The sequence below is a fragment of the Physeter macrocephalus genome, chromosome 8 (assembly GCF_002837175.3).
Source record: "Physeter macrocephalus isolate SW-GA chromosome 8, ASM283717v5, whole genome shotgun sequence".
Lineage (NCBI taxonomy): Eukaryota > Metazoa > Chordata > Mammalia > Artiodactyla > Physeteridae > Physeter > Physeter macrocephalus.
In genome coordinates this window covers 50207627-50229816 of record NC_041221.1, presented here as the reverse complement: position 1 = coordinate 50229816, position 22190 = coordinate 50207627, and the positions used below count along the sequence as shown (strand labels likewise).

The 22190-nt window shown below is 34.6% G+C and overlaps 1 protein-coding gene and 1 non-coding gene across 4 annotated transcripts in view; one reads left to right on the top strand and one right to left on the bottom strand.

Annotated features, from left to right (window-relative positions):
* Window positions 1-18062, top strand: part of PRKAA1 (protein kinase AMP-activated catalytic subunit alpha 1) — a 51105-nt gene extending 33043 nt beyond the window's left edge. For all 3 annotated transcript variants that reach the window (XM_024121036.1, XM_024121044.3, XM_055086531.1), the window contains 8 exons: window positions 3231-3372; window positions 5063-5156; window positions 9015-9159; window positions 10496-10583; window positions 12344-12568; window positions 15142-15628; window positions 15741-15867; window positions 17817-18062. In XM_024121036.1, coding sequence (XP_023976804.1) covers window positions 3231-3372; window positions 5063-5156; window positions 9015-9159; window positions 10496-10583; window positions 12344-12568; window positions 15142-15628; window positions 15741-15867; window positions 17817-18061 — 1553 coding nt within the window. In that variant the 3' untranslated portion in view covers window position 18062. The remainder of the gene's footprint in view (window positions 1-3230; window positions 3373-5062; window positions 5157-9014; window positions 9160-10495; window positions 10584-12343; window positions 12569-15141; window positions 15629-15740; window positions 15868-17816) is intronic.
* TRNAG-UCC (transfer RNA glycine (anticodon UCC)) lies at window positions 5817-5889 on the bottom strand. Its single transcript has one exon. It is a non-coding gene; the product is annotated as a tRNA-Gly (tRNA).
* Window positions 18063-22190: the final 4128 nt, after the last annotated feature.

The window sequence follows — 22190 nt, the reverse complement described above, 5'->3', positions numbered from 1 at the left end:
TGTTTCTGTTTCACTTATTTCTGCTCTGATCTTTATGATTTCTTCCCTTCTACTAACTTTGGGTTTTGTTTGTTCTTCTTTCTTTAGTTCCTTTAGGTGTAAGGTTAGATGGTTTATTTGAGATTTTTCTTGTTTCTTGACGTAGGCTTGTATTGCTATAAACTTCCCTCTTAGAACTGATTTTGCTGCATCCCATAGGTTTTGGATCATCGTGTTTTAGTTGCAGTTTGTCTCTAGGTATTTTCTGATTTCCTCTGTGATCTCTTGGTTATTTAGTAATGTATTGTTTAGCCTCCATGTGTTTGTGTTTTTTATGTTTTTTTCCCTGTAATTGATTTCTAATCTCATAGTGTTGTGGTCAGAAAAGAAGCTTGATATGATTTCAATTTTCTTAAATTTACCAAGGCTTGATTACTGACCCAAGATGTGATCTATCCTGGAGAATGTTGTCTGTGCACTTGAGAAGAAAGTGTAATCTTCTGTTTTTTTATGGAATGTCCTAAATATCAATTAAATCTATCTGGTCTATTGTGTCATTTAAAGCTTGTGTTTCCTTATTAATTTGTTAAAGTCCCCCACTATTATTGTGTTACTTTCGATTTCCTGTTTTATAGCTGTTAGCAGTTGCCTTATGTATTGAGGTGTTCCTATGTTGGGTGCATATATATGTATAATTGTTATATCTTCTTCTTGGATTGATCCCTTGATCATTATGTAGTGTCGTTCCTTGTCTCTTGTAACATTCTTTATTTTAAAGTCTATTTTACCTCATATAAGTATTGCTACCCCAGCTTTCTTTTGATTTTCATTTGCATGGAATATGTTTTTCCATCCCCTCACTTTCAGTCTCTATGTGTCCCTAGGTTTGAAGTGGGTCTCTTGTAGACAGCATATATATGGGTCTTGTTTTTTTTTGTTTCTAAAATTTATTTATTTTATTTATTTATTTTTGGCTGTATTGGGTCTTTGTTGCTGTGCGCAGGCTTTCTCTAGTTGTGGCGAGCGGGGGCTACTGTTCTTTGCTGTGCATGGTGTTTTCATTGCGGTGACTTCTCTTGTTGCAGAGCACGGGCTCTAGGCACACGGGCTTCAGCAGTTGTGACACTTGGGCTCTAGAGCGCAGGCTCAGTAGTTGTGGCTCACGAGCTTAGTTGCTCTGTGGCATGTGGGATCTTCCTGGACCAGGGCTTGAACCCGTGTCCCCTGCGTTGGCAGGCGGATTCTTAACCACTGCGCCACCAGGGAAGCCGTGGGTCTTATTTTTGTATCCATTCAGTGAGCCTGTGTCTTTTGGTTGGAGCATTTATTCCATTCATGTTTAAGGTAATTATCTATATGTATGTTCCCATTACCATTTTCTTAATTGTTATGGGTTTGTTTTTGTAGGTCCTTTTCTTCTCTTGTGTTTCTCACTTAGAGAAGTTCCTTTAGTGTTTGTTGTAGAGCTGGTTTGGTGGTGCTAAATTCTGTTAGCTTTTGCTTGTCTGTGAAGCTTTTGATTGCTCTGTTGAATCTGAATGAGATCCTTGTGGTGTAGAGTAATGTTGGTTGTAGTTCTTCACTTTCATCAGTTTAAATATATCCTGCCACTCGCTTCTGGCTTGTAGAGTTCCTGCTGAGAAATCAGCTGTTGACCTTATGGTAGTTCCCTTGTATGTTATTTGTCATTTTTCCCTTGTTGCTTTCAATAATTTTTCTTTGTCTTTAATTTTTGTCAATTTGATTACTGTTTGCCTCAGTGTGTTTCTCCTTCAGTTTATCCTACCTGGTACTCTCTGTGCTTCCTGGAGTTGAGTGGCTATTTCCTTTTCTATGTTAGGGAAGTTTTCGACTATAATTTCTTCAAATATTTTCTCGGGTCCTTTCTCTGTTTCTTCTCCTTCTGGGACCCCTGTAATGCGAATGTTGTTGTGTTTGTTGTCCCAGAAGTCTCTTAGACTGTCTTCATTTCTTTTCATTCTTTGTTCTTTATTCTGTTCTGCAGCAGTGAATTCTGCCATTCTGTCTTCCAGGTCACTTATCCGTTCTTCTGCTTCAGTTATTCTGCTCTTCTAGGTGTTTGTTCTTTAATTCTTCTACGTCTTTGTTAAACATTTCTTGCATCTTCTCGATCTTTGCCTCCAGTCTTTTTCCGAGGTCCTGGATCATCTTCACTATCATTATTCTGAATTCTTTTTCTGGAAAGGTGTCTGTCTCCACTTTATTGTTTCTCTGGGGTTTTATCTTGTTCTTTCATCTTGTACAAAGCCCTTGCCTTTTCATTTTGTCTGTCTTTCTGTGAATGTGGTTTTCCTTCCACAGGCTGCAGAATTGTAGTTCTTCTTGCTTCTGCTGTCTGCCCTCTTACCATCTTGGTTTCTTTCCTGATTGTGATGGAATATTACTTCTCCACTAGGTCCTTAAGAAAGCGTGTTTAGAAGCTAAATTTTTGGAGACTTTGTCTCTGTTAAAAAATGTCTAGATTCTATTATAACCATTGATTATCTGGGTATAGCATTCAAAATTGAAAGGTAATCACCTAAAATTTTTTTCTTATTTTTAAAAACAGAAACCACATGCTCATGAACCAAGATTTTAAAGGTTCAAGAGATTATAGAGAAAGTGTGTCTAACATGAGGGTGGTTTTTGGTATGATGCAACTGTTCTGTATCTGATTATAATGGTGATTACACCAATTTCTACATGTCTTAAAATCTATAGAACTGCACACCATAAGGAAAAAGTTCAATTTGTATGTATGATAGTTTAAAAAATGAAAAGTAAATTAAGAGAATTTAAAAGTACCAAAAGGTAGAGAGCAAAAAGAAGTTTTTTCTTTCTCTCTCCCTTAGCCTTCCAGCTTTAAATATCTAAACGTTCAGGGGTAAATCAGGCAGAATTGAAAGGAACTTGACATATATTCACTACTATGTATAAAATAGATAACTGATGAGAACGTACTGTATAGCACAGGGAATAGTATTCAATGTTCTGTGGTGACCTAAATGGGAAGGAAATGCAAAAAACAGGGGATATATGTATACCTATAGCTGATTCACTTTAATGTACAGCAGAAACTAGCACAACATTGTAAAGCAGCTATACACCAGTTAAAAATTTAAAAAGAAAAAAGGAACTTGGAACTGCTCAAGTACTTTTGGAGAATGCTAAGATTACTACTCTTAGAATAGTTCTAAATATGTTATTAATCAAACCCTGGCACTAATTTATTAAAATTATTTCTCCTACAGTTGGCAAACATGAATTGACTGGGCATAAAGTTGCTGTGAAGATACTCAATCGACAGAAGATTCGAAGCCTTGATGTAGTAGGAAAAATCCGCAGAGAAATTCAGAACCTCAAGCTTTTCAGGCATCCTCATATAATTAAACTGTAAGATCTGTTTATATTAAATATAGTCATATCATTTTTTCATCATTTTTGTTAACCTTCTTAATCTGACAAGTCAGAAAGATGAGTGACATTGCTTTGGTCTGTTCCTGAGGGTTTTCAAATTTCTTCCTGTTCATGTATTTATCTAACCCCATTCATGGTCACTTAAGCCTAAGTTCACATTTTGCCCTTGTGATGATCAGATGTTATCTTTCTCATTTTCAGGACTGATGCCCTTCTGATAGATAACTTTCACCGCCCCTATTGCTGTAGAACCAACAATGATTTGCTAGTAAAAACTCCTGCCCTCCAAATTTCCACATGATATCAGCTAGCCTCACTAGAGACAATAAAGTAGGATCTCCACTCCCCCACACTGTTTATATCTGATAAAACAAGTAACAAATAATAGATTTTCAGGAATCCAAATCCAAATCCAAATAATAGAATTTCAGGAATCCAAATTTCAAAAGGCAGTAATATTACCGTTGTTTTACAGCTGATAATTGTAGGATCTACAGTTAACTTATTTACTACTCAGCTTTATTATGCAGGCTATAAATTAAAACCATTTAGGCATTTGTATTGAACTGGTGACTCAAAATTTGTTTCACTCTCACCTCTTCTCATTTATTGAGGTGCCATGGTTTTAAATACCATCCTTATGCTGACAGCCCTTAATATACATCTCCTGCTTTGAAACCTGTTCCCTGAATATGCACATTGCCTATTTTACATCTCCATTTGGGTGACCATGAGGCATGTGAAACTCGATATGGCCCAAACTGAACCCTTTATTACCCTCCCGTTCCTGGTCTTCCTGGTCTTTTCACCATCTCAGTTAATATCAGTTCCTCAGTGCAGAAACTTAGGAACTATCTTTAACTTTCCTATTTCTCTCACTTCCCAACCTCCATTCCATCTCTTCCTTCAAAAACTAAGATCTCATTCTAGTTCCTTCACTATCATCAACCTAGTGTGGGCCCCCTTCATCTTTCTCACAGACTACTGCAGTAGCCACCTGCTTCTGCCCTACTGCCCAGTCAGTTCTTCACATTGCTGCCATCAATTAAAGTTACCATTTTACTTGGCCAGATCATGTGACTGCTTTGCTTAAAACCTTCAATAGCTTTCTTTCTTTCTCCCATAGAGTAAAAGCCAAAGCCTCATCATGGCTTTTAAGGTTCTGTGTCCTCTGCTGTCCAGTTACCTCTTTGACCCCACATCCTGTTTCTCTCTCCCAGCTCACTCTACTCTAGCCTTCCTACCATTGCTCAAATGCGCCAGGCAGGTTTCCCCCTGGGGGCCTTTGCACTTGCTGTTCCCTCTGTCTGGTTCACCTTCTTCCTAGATAATGGCATAGTTTGTTCTCTGATTTCCATTAGGCTCTGCTTAAATGTTACTTTATCAGAGAGGCCTTCCTTGAATACCCTGTATGAAAGATTTCCTTTAGTTTTGCTTTGATTCTCTTCATAGCATGTTCCACCACCTGAGATACTGTTTTTAATTTAGTGTCTGTTTCTTGGCTTCTGGAAAATAAACTCCATGAGAGCAGAGAATTTGTTTTGTTCCCTGCAGTTTTCCCAGCATCTAGCACAGTGCCTGGTGTATTATAGGTGCTTAGTAAACATTTATTGAATGAATGAATATACATGTTTTAATACTGGTAGATAATGTTTTCTCTCACCAGGTACCAGGTCATCAGTACACCATCTGATATTTTCATGGTGATGGAATATGTCTCAGGAGGAGAGCTATTTGATTATATCTGTAAAAACGGAAGGGTAAGCAGTTCTGATTTAATCCTGTCTATATTTTGTAATTCCCCTGATCCCTTACTAGCATCAAAATATCAGAAAGCAATTCTGTTAAGAGGTCTATTTAATAACCAGCTCCCTTAGTCATGTTTTTGCCTAGAATCATAGACTAGTTAGAACTAAGAAGCATCTTAAAGATTATCTCCTTAGCCTACTTACACAGATATGGAAACCAAGACTCACAGTTTATTTATTTGTTTAAAAAAAATTAATGTAATTAATTTATTTACTTTTGGCTGCATTGGGTCTTCATTGCTGCACGTGGGCTTTCCCTAGTTGCGGCGAACGGGGGCTACCCTTCGTTGCGGTGCGTGGGCTTCTCATTGCAGTGGCTCCTCTTGTTGTGGAGCATGGGTTCTAGGTGCATGGGCTTCTGTAGTTGTGACACGTGGGCTCAGTAGTTGTGGCTCATGGGCTCTAGAGCGCAGGCTCAGTAGTTGTGGTGCACGGGCTTTGTTGCTCCGTGGCATGTGGGATCTTCCTGGACCAGGGATCGTACCCATGTCCCCTGCATTGGCAGGTAGATTCTTAACCACTGCTCCACCAGGGAAGTCCCTCACAGTTTATTTATTTTTATTTATTTACTTTTTATATTTTGGTCACACCCTGTGGCATGTGGGATCTTAGTTCCCTGATCAGGGATCGAACCCGTGCCCCCTGCATTGGAAGTGCAGCGTCTTAACCACTGGACCACCAGGGAAGTCCGAGACTCACAGTTTATATATATGCTCAAGGTCACATAATTTATTAATGACAGAATTGGATTGAGACTCCAGTACTCACGATCTCCAGACTTTGCTTCTGGGGCATACAAATACTTTTAATATATATCTTAAATTATGTATGTAATCCTTAAAAAATATATTATTAAATACTTAAAGATCTAGGCCTTGCTAGTCAACCCTAGTCACATTTAAATTGCATTCAGTTTTTGGTTTCAGAAATCTGATGTACCTAGAATAGTAAGAACAGGCTCCATGAAGGAGGTAGGAATTAGACTTAAAGAATTTAGAGTTGGAAGGAACTTTAGAAGACATTTTGAACAGTGTCTTAAGTTACAGATACAAAAACTGAACATTGCCCCCTGCACATACTTTTTCCTACACCCAGGGTATGTGGTATGCAAAAACCTCTTTCTGGAAGAGCCACATCAAGCACTGAGAAGCCAGTTTTTTTCCCTCCCAATCTAACATTCTTTATATCATTTACTCATTTGTTCTATGTAGCGTATCTCTTTACTTTCATCAAAATCAAAATCATTAACCAAATTAATTTTGATTTTACCATTTCTTTACATGGTTCATTTCAATTTCAGGTATTCCACTTGTCTTTTCACTCCCCACTCCCCGCCCCCGCAATCCTGCACAAATATTCTGCCTAGAAAAATGGAAACAGACACAAATTGAATTGGTATCTTCCTTTCTTATCTTTTGTTTTTCATGTCTTGATCATTTTGCTTTACATTATGGGAATTTTCCTCAGTTTTATCTGTTGCATATTAAAATTCCAGATGTCATTTTTTCTTTCTTTCTTGTTTTCTGAAGTTGTCTTTCTTTAAATAGCCTATTTTTTTGTTGTTGTTGTTTTTTTGTTCCACTGAGATAATAAATGTATCTGTCTGAGGATGACAATTAGTTTAAAAATTTTTTCTTCTTCTCTTCCCTGGATTGCTTCTGTACCTTCTCTGCTCCCTGCTCCCTATTTTTTTTCTATTCATTTTATTGGTCTTTGTCTTTTGTGCATGACCCTTGCTCAGATACCTGGTGATTCTGGGTTGTCCACTCATATTTGAGAGTGAGATTCTAAATGCCAAGCTCATGAGGATGGAACTTATTAATTGGTGGGCCTTCCCATAGGTTGAATAGGTACGGACCTGTTTGTTTTACTAGGAAACACCAAATGTTAACAATTACAAATATTTTTCCTTGGATCAGAAAGTTGCTCCAGAAGAAACCTTCCAGTTTCCTTGAGCGTGTTAGCTTAGCTGCCAGTGCTCTGCGAGCTAAATGGGGAAAGGCCCGCAAGCCTCACTGGTTAGTATGTTGACTTTCATTTTCTCCCCATGTTTTCCTTCTGGTGCCTCATTCCTACTCTTGTGTCCTTGAGAACAGAGCTGGTTCAGCCTTATTAAAGAGTAAATCGTGGGTCTTATTCCCCAGTAAGGGTGAGCTTAAAACTTCTTTCGTTCATCAGTTGTCCTGTTTTCAGTCCATTTCTCACTTCTACCTTCAGAAATTCCCAACACTTCCAATATCTAAGCCCTTCCAGGAGTCTGTGTGCAGATCAGTTTATCATTGATTTCCACCCCTAAAGGCTTATTAGATTTCAGCTTTCTGTGGTTGGCCAAGTCTTTATCACTGTTCATGTACCCTCTAGCTTAGTGACTCCTCTTGATTACTGCTGTCTCTTCTCTTGCTCTTTTGTCTTTATATGCTGTCATCTTAGTGATGTTTCAAGGAGTGGAGACAAAAGGTTCCATCTGCCATGCTTAAATGGAAATATGCTTTGACTTTTCTAATCTTTCTTTGTAGACTCCCCCTCCTTGATCCTTTGTACTCTTGGTTATTATTAATAGAGTATAATTTTCATTTTTGTAGCCTATCTAGTTATTTTACCTCTTGTATTTTGCTTAATCAATTAAATTTTCTTCTCTTTCACATTTAGAACACATTCTTTTTTTCATTTAGTGTATTTGATATGAAGTCGTATTAAAAAATGAACCTATATTCTAGAAATAAAGGTATTAGATTGCTAATGCATTATTACTTTCTTTACAGGAAGGGTATCTCTGAGTGCTTTGATAGTTTTAGTTTTGCTTTCAAAGGAAATTACTGGTTCATATTCCAGATTATCCATACCATTTAAGGTGTAGGAACCTGGTTTTAGAATGCTAATTTGTGACCTGTGTTAGAGAATTGCATGTTAGTGTCCTTTGCCTAGAGAATTAATAGCTTATTTATTAAATATGACTTCTTGGGAGCAGGCATACCCAAGTAATGGTTTTCACTTATGGAAAAAAAATCATAAAATAAGAAAATATGGATAAATGGACAGAGAAGTTTTTAAAGAATATTTTAAAAAATGTAATTACAGCATAAGATGTAATTTTTTCAGTAAGCAGAGTAAAGATAAATGCTGTTATATTTTATAAAATAAATGAATTAAGGTTTTTCTTTTGTTAAAACATCTTTTATTTCAGGAGATATGATAACATGGTTGCTTGCTAATTCATTAACACTGCTTAAATGTTGCTTTCTCATATAGTCCACAAGAGTATTCCCCACCCCAGCATAACTCTTTGTGCCCTTATCCTTCTTTGTTTTTCTTCAAAACACTCTTACTCCTTATATTGATATTTATATGTTTATTGTCTATTTTCTTTAACTAGATTAGGGCCTTTTTTTAATTCATTGCTGTATCTTGAGTGTCTAAAACCGTGCATGGCACATTGAAGGTATTCAATAAATATTTGTTAAAGGAATCAAGGATTAAATATTTGTACTTTACAGGAGAAAACATGCCTACTTTCAGGTAGAAATTGAAATTATTTGAAATAGTGCATGAGATTAGGCGAAAGCAAGTTATTAGAGTGTAGTCAAGAGAGTGATAATATTAGGAAGTTGAGTTACTGATTTGGGTTCTAAGATCCTCCTAGCATTTCCATTTTATGCTGCCTACATCTCCTCCCCGTTTCAAAAGTATCTCATGAGTGTGGTTCATTTGGAAGGTTTCTTGCATTTTCACAGTTTTATAGGTTGGAAAATTATAGGTAGAATAATTTCATTTGAAAGACACACGTTTAAGTTGCCTCTCAACTTTTCTTAGCTGGATGAAAAAGAAAGTCGGCGTCTGTTCCAACAAATCCTTTCTGGTGTGGATTATTGTCACAGGCATATGGTGGTCCACAGAGATTTGAAACCTGAAAATGTCCTGCTTGATGCACACATGAATGCAAAGATTGCTGATTTTGGTAAGGAGATTTTTATAGTTTCATATATTCATTATGTTTAATAAACATCAGTAGGATTCTTCACATAACTTTTGCTTTTATATAATAGACTGAGTATCCCAAAGTAGCATATCCTCACCATTTGTCTATGAGCTACAAAAAAGAGTAAAATTAAGGAATTCTCTTAGCTTTATGTCTTTAAAATTGACTTTTATGACATAAGCAAACAATTTCAATTGGCAGCATTAGCGACATCACTTGAAAAGAGACCATGATTTGTGAAGGACCATTATTTGACTATTTGCTAAATAGTGTTATCAATAGAACACACTGTTTCCAGTGTGTTCTTCTGATCAAGTATGGAGCAAGAGGAAAGAGACTGGGCTGGAGTTATTCAAACTTTGAAAGCCAGAAGGCAAACCATATGAACAAAATTATTTTTAAAAAAAGAAGGTAAAATATTTTGAATAGAAAAGCATAGTTTCAGCTTGAGGAAAATTTAATGAATTTATTTTTCCTTTATTTCTTATATAAATTGCCATTGATATTATTAAATCTAAGATAAAATTGAATATCTACAAGTCTCTTTTTTTAGTTTCATTTCAAATCAGAGGAGATACTTATATTTTCTTAAGTTTTGTATATGTTTATATATTTTAATCTATAGAGATTCACTAAATAGTGCCCAGCAGCTCTGAGCTACTGGGTTTTTTTGTAACTGACTAAATTATTTGACTTTCTTATTCTTTAGTTGTCATTATTTTTTATACATTGTATTTTTGAGGAGGCAGAGTTTTCTTTTTTTCTTTTTTTTTTTGGCCACACTGCGCAGCTTGTGGGATCTTAGTTCCCCCACCAGGGATTGAACCCGGGCCACAGCAGTGAAAGCATCGAGTCCTAACCACTGGACCACCAGGGAAATCCCGAGTTTTCTTTTTGTAGTAGAACTATGAAGGAACTTTGATATTAAAAATTATTATTATTTTTTTTAAAGAATCAGAATGGAGGTTAATAGAAACTTTGAATTTTAATCTGTTCTACATTTTTTTCTAGTAATTTCTATATTAATAAAACTTAAACATGCCCAGTTTATTCTATTAAGCAAAATAACCAATAGCTTAATATGTACTCATTAAACTCCAACAATGCACTAACTTTATATGTTGAAACAGATTACAGATTTTATGGCATAAAGGCAAAATATTTGGGAACAATAAAGACTATAGGATTCGGTTGAAGCAAAGAACAAAATGATGATTTATCACTTTAATGCAAACTCAATTTTATTGTTTAATGGAGTTTTGTTTTTATTTTTGTTTTTGGGAAATCTTGAGCAGTGGATTTTGTGCACTTTCAGGTCTTTCAAACATGATGTCAGATGGTGAATTTTTAAGAACAAGTTGTGGCTCACCCAACTATGCTGCACCAGAAGTAATTTCAGGAAGGTAGTGTTTGCCACCTCCTCCCCGCCCAATATATTTGTAATTGTCTTCTTTTCCTAGACTTTGTTAGTCTATAGTGTAATATTCAATTCTAGTGAAAGGAATTTAAAGCTTATTCTTTTCTTATCCAGAAGGTATTCTATTTTAAGAATAAAACATTATAAGTGAATAAGGATTAAGGACTCCATTTATCGAGGATATTGGTTTGCAAGTCAAAATTATATTAGTTAGATGAGAGTACTTTCGTTTTTTCCCCTGGTGGAAGAAACTGAAGGTTTAAAACTAGCAAGTTTTAAAGGTGAGACATTAAAAACTTGAATAATACAGAAATATCTAGTAGTAAGAAATAGTGTACTCTCTGCTTAGATGAAGAATTAAAAGTGTAATGTGTAGCTTTAATTTTTCAAATTAGCTTTAGCTTTTATGATAAGGTGCCTTGGGGAATTGGACTGAAGTATTGATAAAGTCCTCAGATTTTATTTAATTTTCATTCTTTAAATCTTCTCGAGACTGAAATATTTTAAGAATTCTAATCTCTCAATTTACTAACCACCAGCATTGAGAACATGAGGATCTTAGTATAGGGCAGCTTTTCGGATAGTTTAGATGACAGGAAAATTTAATTTTTTGAAGAGTAGCTGTTCTCCACTATACTACTGAAGTTGAAAACAAAGAAGCTGAAGTTTCTTTACTAGTTTTTATAATTAACTTTTAATAACTTTTCATTCAAACCATGTTTCTTTGTTTGAATGTCTTACATCCTGATTAATTTAGAATGCAGAAATCGAGTAGTATTTTCTTTCTATTTTCATAAGCTTGCTTGCCTAGACTGCTCAGAGAAATTATATTTGTGTTAAGGCATGGTTATGAGTAAGGCAGAAATATCTAATTTTAGATTTATCAAGTTTCATCATTACCTTTTTATATTAACTTAATGTTTAAATTATTATTTCATGTGGGTTGTCTACTTATTTTGGGAAGAAAACAATTTAGGACCTGGATACTGGGGGCAGTGTTAATTAAATAAACAAAAAGAAACGTAATTGTGCATATATGTAATGGGCCATTACTGAAGTCTAATTTTCCCAGTTTGGATAAGGTCTTTCTATGAGGTCTAGATGTATGGAAACTTTTACTTTCAAAATAGTATATATTGATCAGTTCCATAATTTATTTGACCGATTTAAAGAAATCCTTTCCCTGGAGCCAGACTTTGAATGGGTTATCTAATTAGTCAGTAGCTAGTTAAGTCAGTAGGTTACAGTGTACTGCAAATAAGAGTTTAAAATCTTCTGCGAATTAGTTAGCTGGGCTTCATTCTACAGCCTCAGGCCCCTTTTACCTTGGTATGAGGTCTCTGGTTATTGCGGAGAGTGGGTTTAGAGTCCATCACTAAAGAACATTCTCACTTGATGAAAGATCACTTAATCTCGCCTCTGTAACCAAAAAACAGTGGTTTTAAATTCAGTAATGATATGTTTGTTCAAAGTTTGGCCCTATTCATTGGATATCATGAGGACCCTTGTGAGGTAGTATGGAGAGAATTTTAGCTATAGTCTGTAACTTTAAAAAATTCTTAATTTTTGTTTTCAAAGATAATACTGATAGAATTAGTATAGAATCTGTATGTGTAGTACACAGCAGTGACTTATAGAAACCATATTCTGACTAATAATTCTTTATGAAGTATCTATATTTAAAATGATTAATTGATTTACTCTTTAAGTTACTAATGATTGTTTAATCGATATTTCCTGTTACAGATTGTATGCTGGTCCAGAGGTAGATATATGGAGCAGTGGGGTTATTCTCTATGCTTTATTATGTGGAACACTTCCATTCGATGATGATCATGTGCCAACTCTTTTTAAGAAGATATGTGATGGGATCTTTTATACCCCTCAGTATTTAAACCCTTCTGTGATTAGCCTTTTGAAACATATGCTGCAGGTGGATCCCATGAAGAGAGCCACAATCAAAGATATCAGGTGATAAAGCAACTTGATTATCAGATCTAACAGTATCAGTGATATAAGTGAAAGAAAATTTTGCAGAACAGTATGTACAATGTAATCCTGTTTTTCTGTTAAAAATAGTGTATAGACTCATTTATTTTATTTTGATATTTAAGAACACATACTAACCTGGCTGCTTTAGGGAAGTAAGATTGGTAGGAGGAAGGGCTTTCACTTTTTTGCTTTTGTTTCTTTATTTGTTTTGAAATTGTAGCAGTGAACAGTATATTACTTTTTTTTTTATTCCATACATCTACAAAGTTGCTTTAATGAAATTCTGAACACAATATTTTTTATTAAAGTAAATGTGTATACTGTAACTAAAATAGAGGGGAATTCACTCTTGGCTAAGTATTGTAATAATATACTTGGGGTTCAGTAAGGAAAATATAATCTCTTCTAGGCATTTCAAACAGGATAATATCTGATCAGAAAAATAGGTGCTTACAAAATAAGGTGGAGGAGTTAAAGTCAGAAGTGGAGGAAGGGTGCTTTGAGCTGTCAGTTTTGTCACTCCTCACTAGTTCTTAGGACACCACCGGTTCCCCTGCATCGACAGGCGGACGCGCAACCACTGCGCCACCAGGGTAGCCCAACATTTTTTTTTTAATTCAAACAGAAAGTCACAAAAATTATAACCATCCTCATCAGTTCACTCAGTCCCATGTAATTAATTTTTTTTCATCTTGATCTTTTGTTAGCACTTTTATGAATTCATCAGTTTTCCATTAGAGTTCTGAATATGCTTATTCATTCAGTTCAGCAGTATAGTCAGTTACCAGAAACCTGTACTTGTCAGTGTATTACTCTTTAATTTTAAAAAAGAGCTAATAAAAAATAAAAAGGACCCTGGTTGGGTATTAGATTTGGTAGTGATTCTTTAAGATTTTCTATAGTATGCTTCATGTTTGACTTTTACATATTCTCATGGGGACTAATACTTTTTTGTAGTAAATTTGTGTGTTGCTATTTGAGTTCTGATCTTATAAATTATTGTATTTTTTCCTTTTGTTCATCTCAGGGAATGAGAAAATTTTAATTCAATCAATGACATGTTTGTTTTTGTAGTAGTATACATTGAATTACATATGAAATTACTGTTTTGTAGGTAAAAAAGTCCATCAATTTTGCCAGTTGCATATGGTTCCACAGAATAGTTTAAATAAGGCAAAAGTGATGATGACAAATCTCCTTCTCAAATTTGGGCAGGTCATTTCTGATGAAGATTTTTTTAAAAACTGCAAACTTTATTCCTTCTACCGTCATTTTTCTTTCCTTTTTTTCCCTTATGGAAATTTCTCTTTTGGTCTTCTAATGGCTAGACAGCACAATTCTCTGAGACGGAGGGAGAAGGAAGAAAGAAATCAGATGTATATCTGGGAATAGTAAAGAAGAAAGCATTAGGATAATGAAGAAGAAAGATCATATGTAGAACTTAAAGCTTGATTCCTAAAATAGATAACTAATAAGGACCTACTGTATAGCACAAGGAACTCTATTCAATACTATGTAATGACTTATATGGGAAAATAATCTAAAAAAGAGTGGATATATGTATATGTATAACTGGATTCACTGTGCTGTACAGCAGAAAGTAACACAACAGTGTAAATCAACTATATTCCAATTTTTAAAAAAAAGAAAGAAAAAAGCTTCAGTCCTTTCCATTTACTCCATATGCTACAGACTAGCTAAAAAACAGACTGTGAGTGGCAGAGCATGACTTTACCACTAGAGGAGAAGGACTAGTCATTCTGTAAAATTTATATTTCAGAATATCTTAGTGAGAGGTGCTTTTTCTTGCGTTTTACGTGTTTTTTCAAATTTAAATGAAATATGTGACAATTGGAAAAGACTTAGAAAACACCAAAAAAATTAGAGAATTAAAGTGATTTTTAATTCCATTACCCAGAATATCATCATTGTTCTTTTGGGTGTTTTCCTCTCTTAATGTTTTTAGTTTTAGCATATTTTTTTTTACATAGTTCAAGTCAAAAATATCCTTTTATATATGAAGTTAGGAAATCCTCGGTTCCTTCATTAAAATAAGGGGATATTATCTTCACAGAGTTGTTTGAAAATGAGGTGAGATAATATATATGAAGTGTTTAGCCTAAAATCTACCACATAGTAAGCACTCAGTGAATAATAGTTGTCTATTTTTGTTGTTGTTATATATTTTTTCACTTAACATTATATCCAAAGAGTGTTATAATGAATCCACAGACTAATTTTGTTCTCTTTTGGAGCTGGAAATAACATGGTCTTTGCCATTGCCATTTGTTCCAAAACTTTAAAGTGTAGACACTTTGTTTCTGGTTGCTCCAGCAGTGTTTTCTCCCTCTTAAAATCAGAGGAAGGCTGGAGAATTTCCCTTAACATATACAATGAAATGTGAGCCAGAAGAGTAAAATCTCAGTTTTAAAAAAATGATAATACAGTATGAGTATAAATATAAATGAATTCATATCCTAAATTCCCCCAAACTGTTACTTTCAGTCTCATCTCTCCTCGAAGTCCTTCTGACCCCTGCCATTTTCTCTCAGGGAACATGAATGGTTTAAACAGGACCTTCCAAAATATCTCTTTCCTGAGGATCCGTCATATAGTTCAACCATGATTGATGATGAAGCCTTAAAAGAAGTATGTGAAAAATTTGAATGCTCAGAAGAGGAGGTTCTCAGCTGCCTTTATAACAGAAATCACCAGGACCCTTTGGCAGTTGCCTACCACCTCATAATAGATAACAGGAGAATAATGAATGAGGCCAAAGATTTTTACTTGGCAACAAGCCCACCCGATTCTTTTCTCGATGATCACCACTTGACCCGGCCCCATCCTGAAAGAGTACCATTCTTGGTTGCTGAAACACCAAGGGCACGCCATACCCTCGATGAATTAAATCCACAGAAATCCAAACACCAAGGTGTAAGGAAAGCAAAATGGCATTTGGGAATTAGAAGTCAAAGTCGACCAAATGATATCATGGCAGAAGTTTGTAGAGCAATTAAACAACTGGATTATGAATGGAAGGTAAGAAAGAAAGAGCATTCTGATTATTAGCACATTTGACAAATCTGTAGTCTATATAATGTTTTATAGAAGAATTCCTTTTGACTTTGTTTTTCTCCATACCATATGCTAGGTTGTAAATCCATATTATTTGCGTGTTCGAAGGAAGAATCCTGTGACAAGTACATTCTCCAAAATGAGTCTACAGTTATACCAAGTGGACAGTAGAACATACTTATTGGATTTCCGTAGTATTGATGGTATGTACATCACACAGAACAACATAGATGACATATTAGACCTTGTTACCTAATTTGGCATTTTAGTAAATCTTTGATTCTTTTGAAGCTTCTTGAATTGTTCCTAGTAATTCAAGAGCAAAAGAACATAGAATATAAGATTTTGTGCCTTTGTTGATGTGAACATTTGTGTATCTTGTGAATAGTTTATTGTCCTTTTAAGATTATCTTCTAAAATCCTTAAAGCCTGATACAGCCTGATCCTAAAGTGATAGTTTCTGCTACATTTCTGTTTTTTGTAGTTCATTGTGGTAAGATAAAATGTTTTATTTAGAATAAATGTTGACTTCTAGTAAATGGTGCAAAATCATACCATGGTTTGAAATGTACATTAATTCAGATCTCCCATGCATATACACTCTTAAAACTAATTTACCTTATCTATTAAAAAGCCTGATGGAACACATTTGACTCATAATTCAAATAAATATCAATAATAATTCTACCCCAGCATTATGAAAGGCTATAGCTGTGTGTGTGTGTGTGTGTGTGTGTGTGTGTGTATATATATATATATATATATGTTCTCTCACAAACAGAACCGTTTTTTAAAAATTAATTATTTTTGCCTGCATTGGGTCTTTGTTGCTGCACACGGGCTCTCTCTAGCTGCAGTGAGCAGGGGCCACTCTTCATTGTGGTGCGTGGGTTTATCACTGTGGTGGCTTCTCTTGTTGCGGAGCACAGGCTCTAGGTGTGCGGGCTTCAGTAGTTGTGGCACATGGGCTCAGTAGCTGTGGCTCGTGGGCTCTAGAGCACAGGCTCAGTAGTTCTGGCACACGGGCTCAGTAGTTGTGGCTCGTGGGCTCTAGAGAGCAGGCTCAGTAGTTGTGGCGCATGGGCTTAGTTGCTCCGCAGCATGTGGGATCTTCCAGACCAGGGCCCGAACCTGTGTCCCCTGCATTGGCAGGTGAGTTCTCAACCACTGCGCCACCAGGAAAGCCCCCCAGAACCTTTAATTAAGTAAGTTTATGGCAATTCTTCATTGGCCAAATCAATTGAATTAAGATATGTTGCCACTTTTGTTCATTTAAGATTGTATGGAATTATTAGATGAGATTTACCTGTGAATTTTTTGTCTTTGTAAACTCAAAGATAGTACCTACATAGTATCAGAAAGACACAGTTTTGAGCTATGTTATGTTGGCTAAACATGTTTGTCTATGTCTAGATGGTATTTTTCTTCTAACACTTAACTAACGCAGTCTGAGATACAGAATGGGTTTTATTTTTTTCCATTGTATTTGGATTAAATTCATGAACCTTAGGTTTATTAGTACCTGGGTTTACCAATTGAACGGACATTTACTGTTTTATATTGTGTTCCCAACTTAGGTTTTCCTTGATTTTTGTTCATTGGAATTGTTGTTCTTTTATAAGATCTTAAATCAAATATGAAGACAAAGTGGGAGAATGAAGAGCACCAAGATGAGAGTTAGGAGACTTGGGTTCTAGATTTACCTCTCTGTTCATTTGTCACTTAACTCTTAAAGGGTTTATGTTTTCTTATCAATAAAATGAGGAGTTAGATGAGATGATTTCCAGGATTCAAATTTTAAGTGCATTTATTCTATGATTTTAATATAGAAAGTTTGACTTTTATTGCTAGGGAATGATGTTTATTAAGCCTCATTATTAGTTTATTGGGCTCTCTTAATCCTGGATTGCAAGACTGATGAGTAGCCAGATATGTACCCAATCTTAATAAGTCATTAGGGGAATACATTGCTGTGTGTAAAAAAGGCAAGTGGCATAATACAGATTCATTGCTTCTATTTTAGGAGGTATGCAAAATAAACATGCTCTTGATAGCTGGTCAGTGATCTCACTTAAAGAAGCAAATTAAATACTATTAAAATTTTGGGGAGGGTGTCATGGATTATAATAAATTGAATTTTTTTTTTACCCAGATGAAATTACTGAAGCCAAATCAGGGACTGCTACTCCACAGAGATCGGGCTCAGTTAGCAACTATCGAGCTTGCCAAAGGAATGATTCAGATGCTGAGGCTCAAGGAAAATCCTCAGAAGCTTCTCTTACCTCATCTGTAACCTCACTTGACTCTTCTCCTGTTGACTTAACTCCAAGACCTGGAAGTCACACAATAGAATTTTTTGAGATGTGTGCAAATCTAATTAAAATTCTTGCACAGTAAACCTAAAACTTTGCTTATTTCTTTGATAGCAATAAGCATGCATAATAAATCATAGCCAAATGCTTCCATTTATAATCAAGTTATACATAATTATAACTGAGGGTTGGCCTTTCGGAATGCAGTTTGCACAGGGACTGGAACATGATTAATAGTTAAAAGCATAATGTGCAGAAATGAATTAAGATAATTTTGTTCATTGTTCAGTAGGCATATAGAATAATATAATATACACAATGAACTATAGTTCTCTCAGGCTCACTTGATTTTTGGCTATTTTATATTTAGTGTATACAGGGCTTTGTCAAATATTAATTTACCATAAAGGCCTTCATATATTAATTACGTGTTGATGTGTTATATATTTGCTTCATAAATTTATTCAATAAATATTTGCCTAGAATCCCCAGAGAACTTTATAGGTGATTTTGTTTTCTGGGCTCCTTAAATAGCAAGTATCTTCAACAGTAGGGACAGCCTGGATGATTCTTCCATATCCCCTCCTTAATATTCTTAATATTCTGTAGTATGTGGTAAGTCACCTTAAAGATATTGGACACATTTAAATTTTTTTCTTTCGTTTGGTAAGTCCAAAAACACACAGAACTTATATATTCAGATACTCTAGGCACGAAGTTTAATTTTACAATTTGTCCCACTATATTCTGTACATAAATTGCTCTTTTTGTCACAAGAGCCGTGTTGCATATACTGTAAATAAATCATGCTGGTTTTGCCAATATCACAAAGTCCTCTGCTCATCATGTCAGTCAGTATTAAGTGTATGCAAAAATTTCTAGTCATTCAATCATGTATCTTTTAAATTGATTCAGTGCATAGAACATGTCTTACAAACTATTTAAATGCTCAGATATGACTTTTTTCCCTAGACTTCATTATGGACATTTTTTAAAAGAAAAGTTGAAAGGCTGTAAGGTGATCACATGTGTATCTACCACTTTGATTCAACATTTGTTAACATTTTGCCATATATGCTTTATCTATATCTGTATATAGATACAGTTATATATATATGTGTGAGTGTGTGTATATGCTTTTTTCCCCTGAACCATTTGGATTTTGCATGTATATTCATCACCCCTCAACATTTCAAGCATCTCCTAAAAAAATGATGACATTCTCCTAAAAAAACCCATAATACCATTAAAAATTAATAGTTCTCTAATGCCATCTAATCATGCATGTTTAGATTTCCCCTGTTGTCCTACAAATTTATTTCCAACCAGGCTCCAGTTAAAGTTTATACATTGCATTTGGTGTTTCCTTCATCGGCTATTACTTTATTATTGTTTCGATAAAATATGGAACAGATCAGTTAGTTCTTCTAAATAGTAACATTTGCTTTGGATTTTAATTATTTTTTAAAAAGTAGCATTATGGAAACTGCCTAAAGTTGCTTAATCTTCCTAAGAGCTCTGATTTATATTTTTTCTTGCTCTTAGTATAATGCATTACATAATAGGTATAAGAAAAAAATTTAGAGTCACCTCAGATAAAATTCGTATCATGTGTCTGGTAATAAAAAATTAGTGTCACCCATAATTGCCTTATACTATATTTTAACTTCAAGAAAAAGTTTTTGGTATTAATTATTTTTCCATTGCAATGGAACTATCTTTTTTTCTCTTTTAAGACTCTTTGTACTGTAGTATTGTTTTTGGCTCCTCTGTAACCAGATGATAATGTACTCAAATGTCATGATAGCTTGCATACTTACTGTAGTTGTAGATTTGGCTCCAGTACCCCTAGAAACATGCACTGAATTCAAAAGAAAAACCTTGCTTCCTTTTGTCCAGGGCTTATTCTATTCAACTTAGAATCTGAAAGCTGTATAAAATTATAGGAGTTCCATTTAAATATAAGTTCAAACTGTATTTATAACTTGTATGTGGCCCTCTGTTTTGAGGATATTGACTTCATGTAGGCTCTAAATGCAGCATTATGTTCCTAATGTTAAGAACAGAAGACTGTATTTTTAAAGCTACAGATTTGTATATAGAACTAAGACATCGTTGTAATGTCTCTATAACCTGTTGTGGGGAGCAGGGAACAAAAAGAGGAACCAATTAAATAGGACCTTCTAAAAATTGTTAATTTTGTAAACTGCTTCTTTTAAGTTATTGTGGTTCCTTTTAGTTACTGAGTTTTATTTTGAAGATATTTAAATATTGCACTTGTACAAATAGTATAATAAATGCACAGACTATTGCAGTAAATTCTTTTTTTAAGCTGGGATATTTGAAATGACAACTTTTGGTTGAGTATGTCAAGGTTGCATCAGAATTTTCAGAAATTTACTGTTGTTTGCAAATTCTTACTAATTGAAGATGTAAGGGAGTCAATGCAAATGATTTTTAATCTTTTTTTATTATCTTTTCAGCAATTTATATTTTTTGTGATTTTATGCAACCATATTTTTACTTTGTCTTGACAACTGAAAGATGTATAAGGTTTTTGCCAGAAATGTACTGTATACATAGTTTTAAATATAACAGATTTTACTGATATGTAAAATTTTTGCCATTAAAATAAATGATTTCTCACTGAGAGGAACTTTTCTACCAGGTTGGGGGATATGGGAGCTTAATATATCATATCTAATTTAAAATAATTTCACTGAAATAAACTCCATTGCTTTTACTTTGATTATATTTTTTCTTTGGATGGTTCTGTAGTTTTTCAGAGTTTTAAATGATTTTGTACAAAAAGTCCTGCCCTCTCACCCTGCCCCCCCCCCACTTTTTGACCTTGTAGTGATACCATTCACACTGAACTAATTAATGACTGGTGGGCTATGGGTGGATGTAGAACTCCATGAACCTTTGGAATGAAAGAAAAAAATGTATTTAAATCTTTTCCCCTTAACTCCTTCCATCTCCCCCATCCACAACAGAAATCATATTTTCATCGTGAGTTCTCTTTACTAGACGAATGAAAGTCCACATAAAACATAACTATAAATTGGTAGTATGGTAGAACTCAATCTTTGTGGTACAATATTTCTGAGACTTGTTCATGTATGTCTTGACCAGAGTATATTTAAGGATACAATTTCAAATACTTTGATTTGGAAAATGGATAATAAAGAAAAACATCATTTTTCATCGGCTTACAATGTGCTTAACTTTTTTAACTTCTGGGAAAACTACATGGGAAAAAAAAAAGGCACTTGTTATGGCCGACCATCTGTGCACTTTTTAAACAATGTGCCTAAAGTATAGTGCTTGAACAAATTTTAGCACTTGAACGTGGTGATTTTTGTCTCATCTAAATTAGTGAGTTTTTGTTTCATCTAAAAATTAACCACCTGAACCAAATATTAAGTTATATACAATAAAAATCAGAGCAGTTATCTTTGGCTGCTAACATTAGATTTTGTTAGAATTCCACTACTGTTAGAATTCAATCAGTATGAAATCTTATACGGCATTGTTGGCAGGGCTTGTGTTAGACTGCTGACATTCTGAATCCTTAAAATAGCTTGATAGTTTTAACAGAACACAGTACTAGACTGTTATGAACAGCACATAGATTGTTCCTTTAGGGAAATTAATTACTCTTAAGTACCATGACTGAACAAAACTGTACAAGAAATTCTCTTGTCTGAAAAATAGTTATTGAACTGTTCTATTTATTGTAAACAAATAGGCTGTTCTATTTATTGTGGATGACAGTAAACGTTAACTATGACAAATGTAGAGGATTTCTAGCAACTTGGAAGATGATCATGTTGTCTATACAGACAGCATGGGAAATTATTAAATATATAAATAGATGCATTATGATCATAGACCAAAGTAAGTAGGAAAGTGGTGGGTGAAGTGTGAAAACTTAGTGTTGGAGGTCGCCTTTACTAGGGTAGAGTGGATCAAGATTAAGTTATTTGAGAGATTTAGGAAAGACTCCTTTTAGAAAGGGGTACAGCTTTGAGCACCGTTTAATTATTTTACTCTGCAAACTATATCCCCTCATAAGGCAACTATGAACCGAGCACTATGAATGTGACCATAACGCATAAAACCTGCTCTGAATGCCTTGTTAGGGAAATATATATATTTTAAAGAGTTTTATAGAGGTATAACATATACAGAAAAGTGCACAAATCATAAAA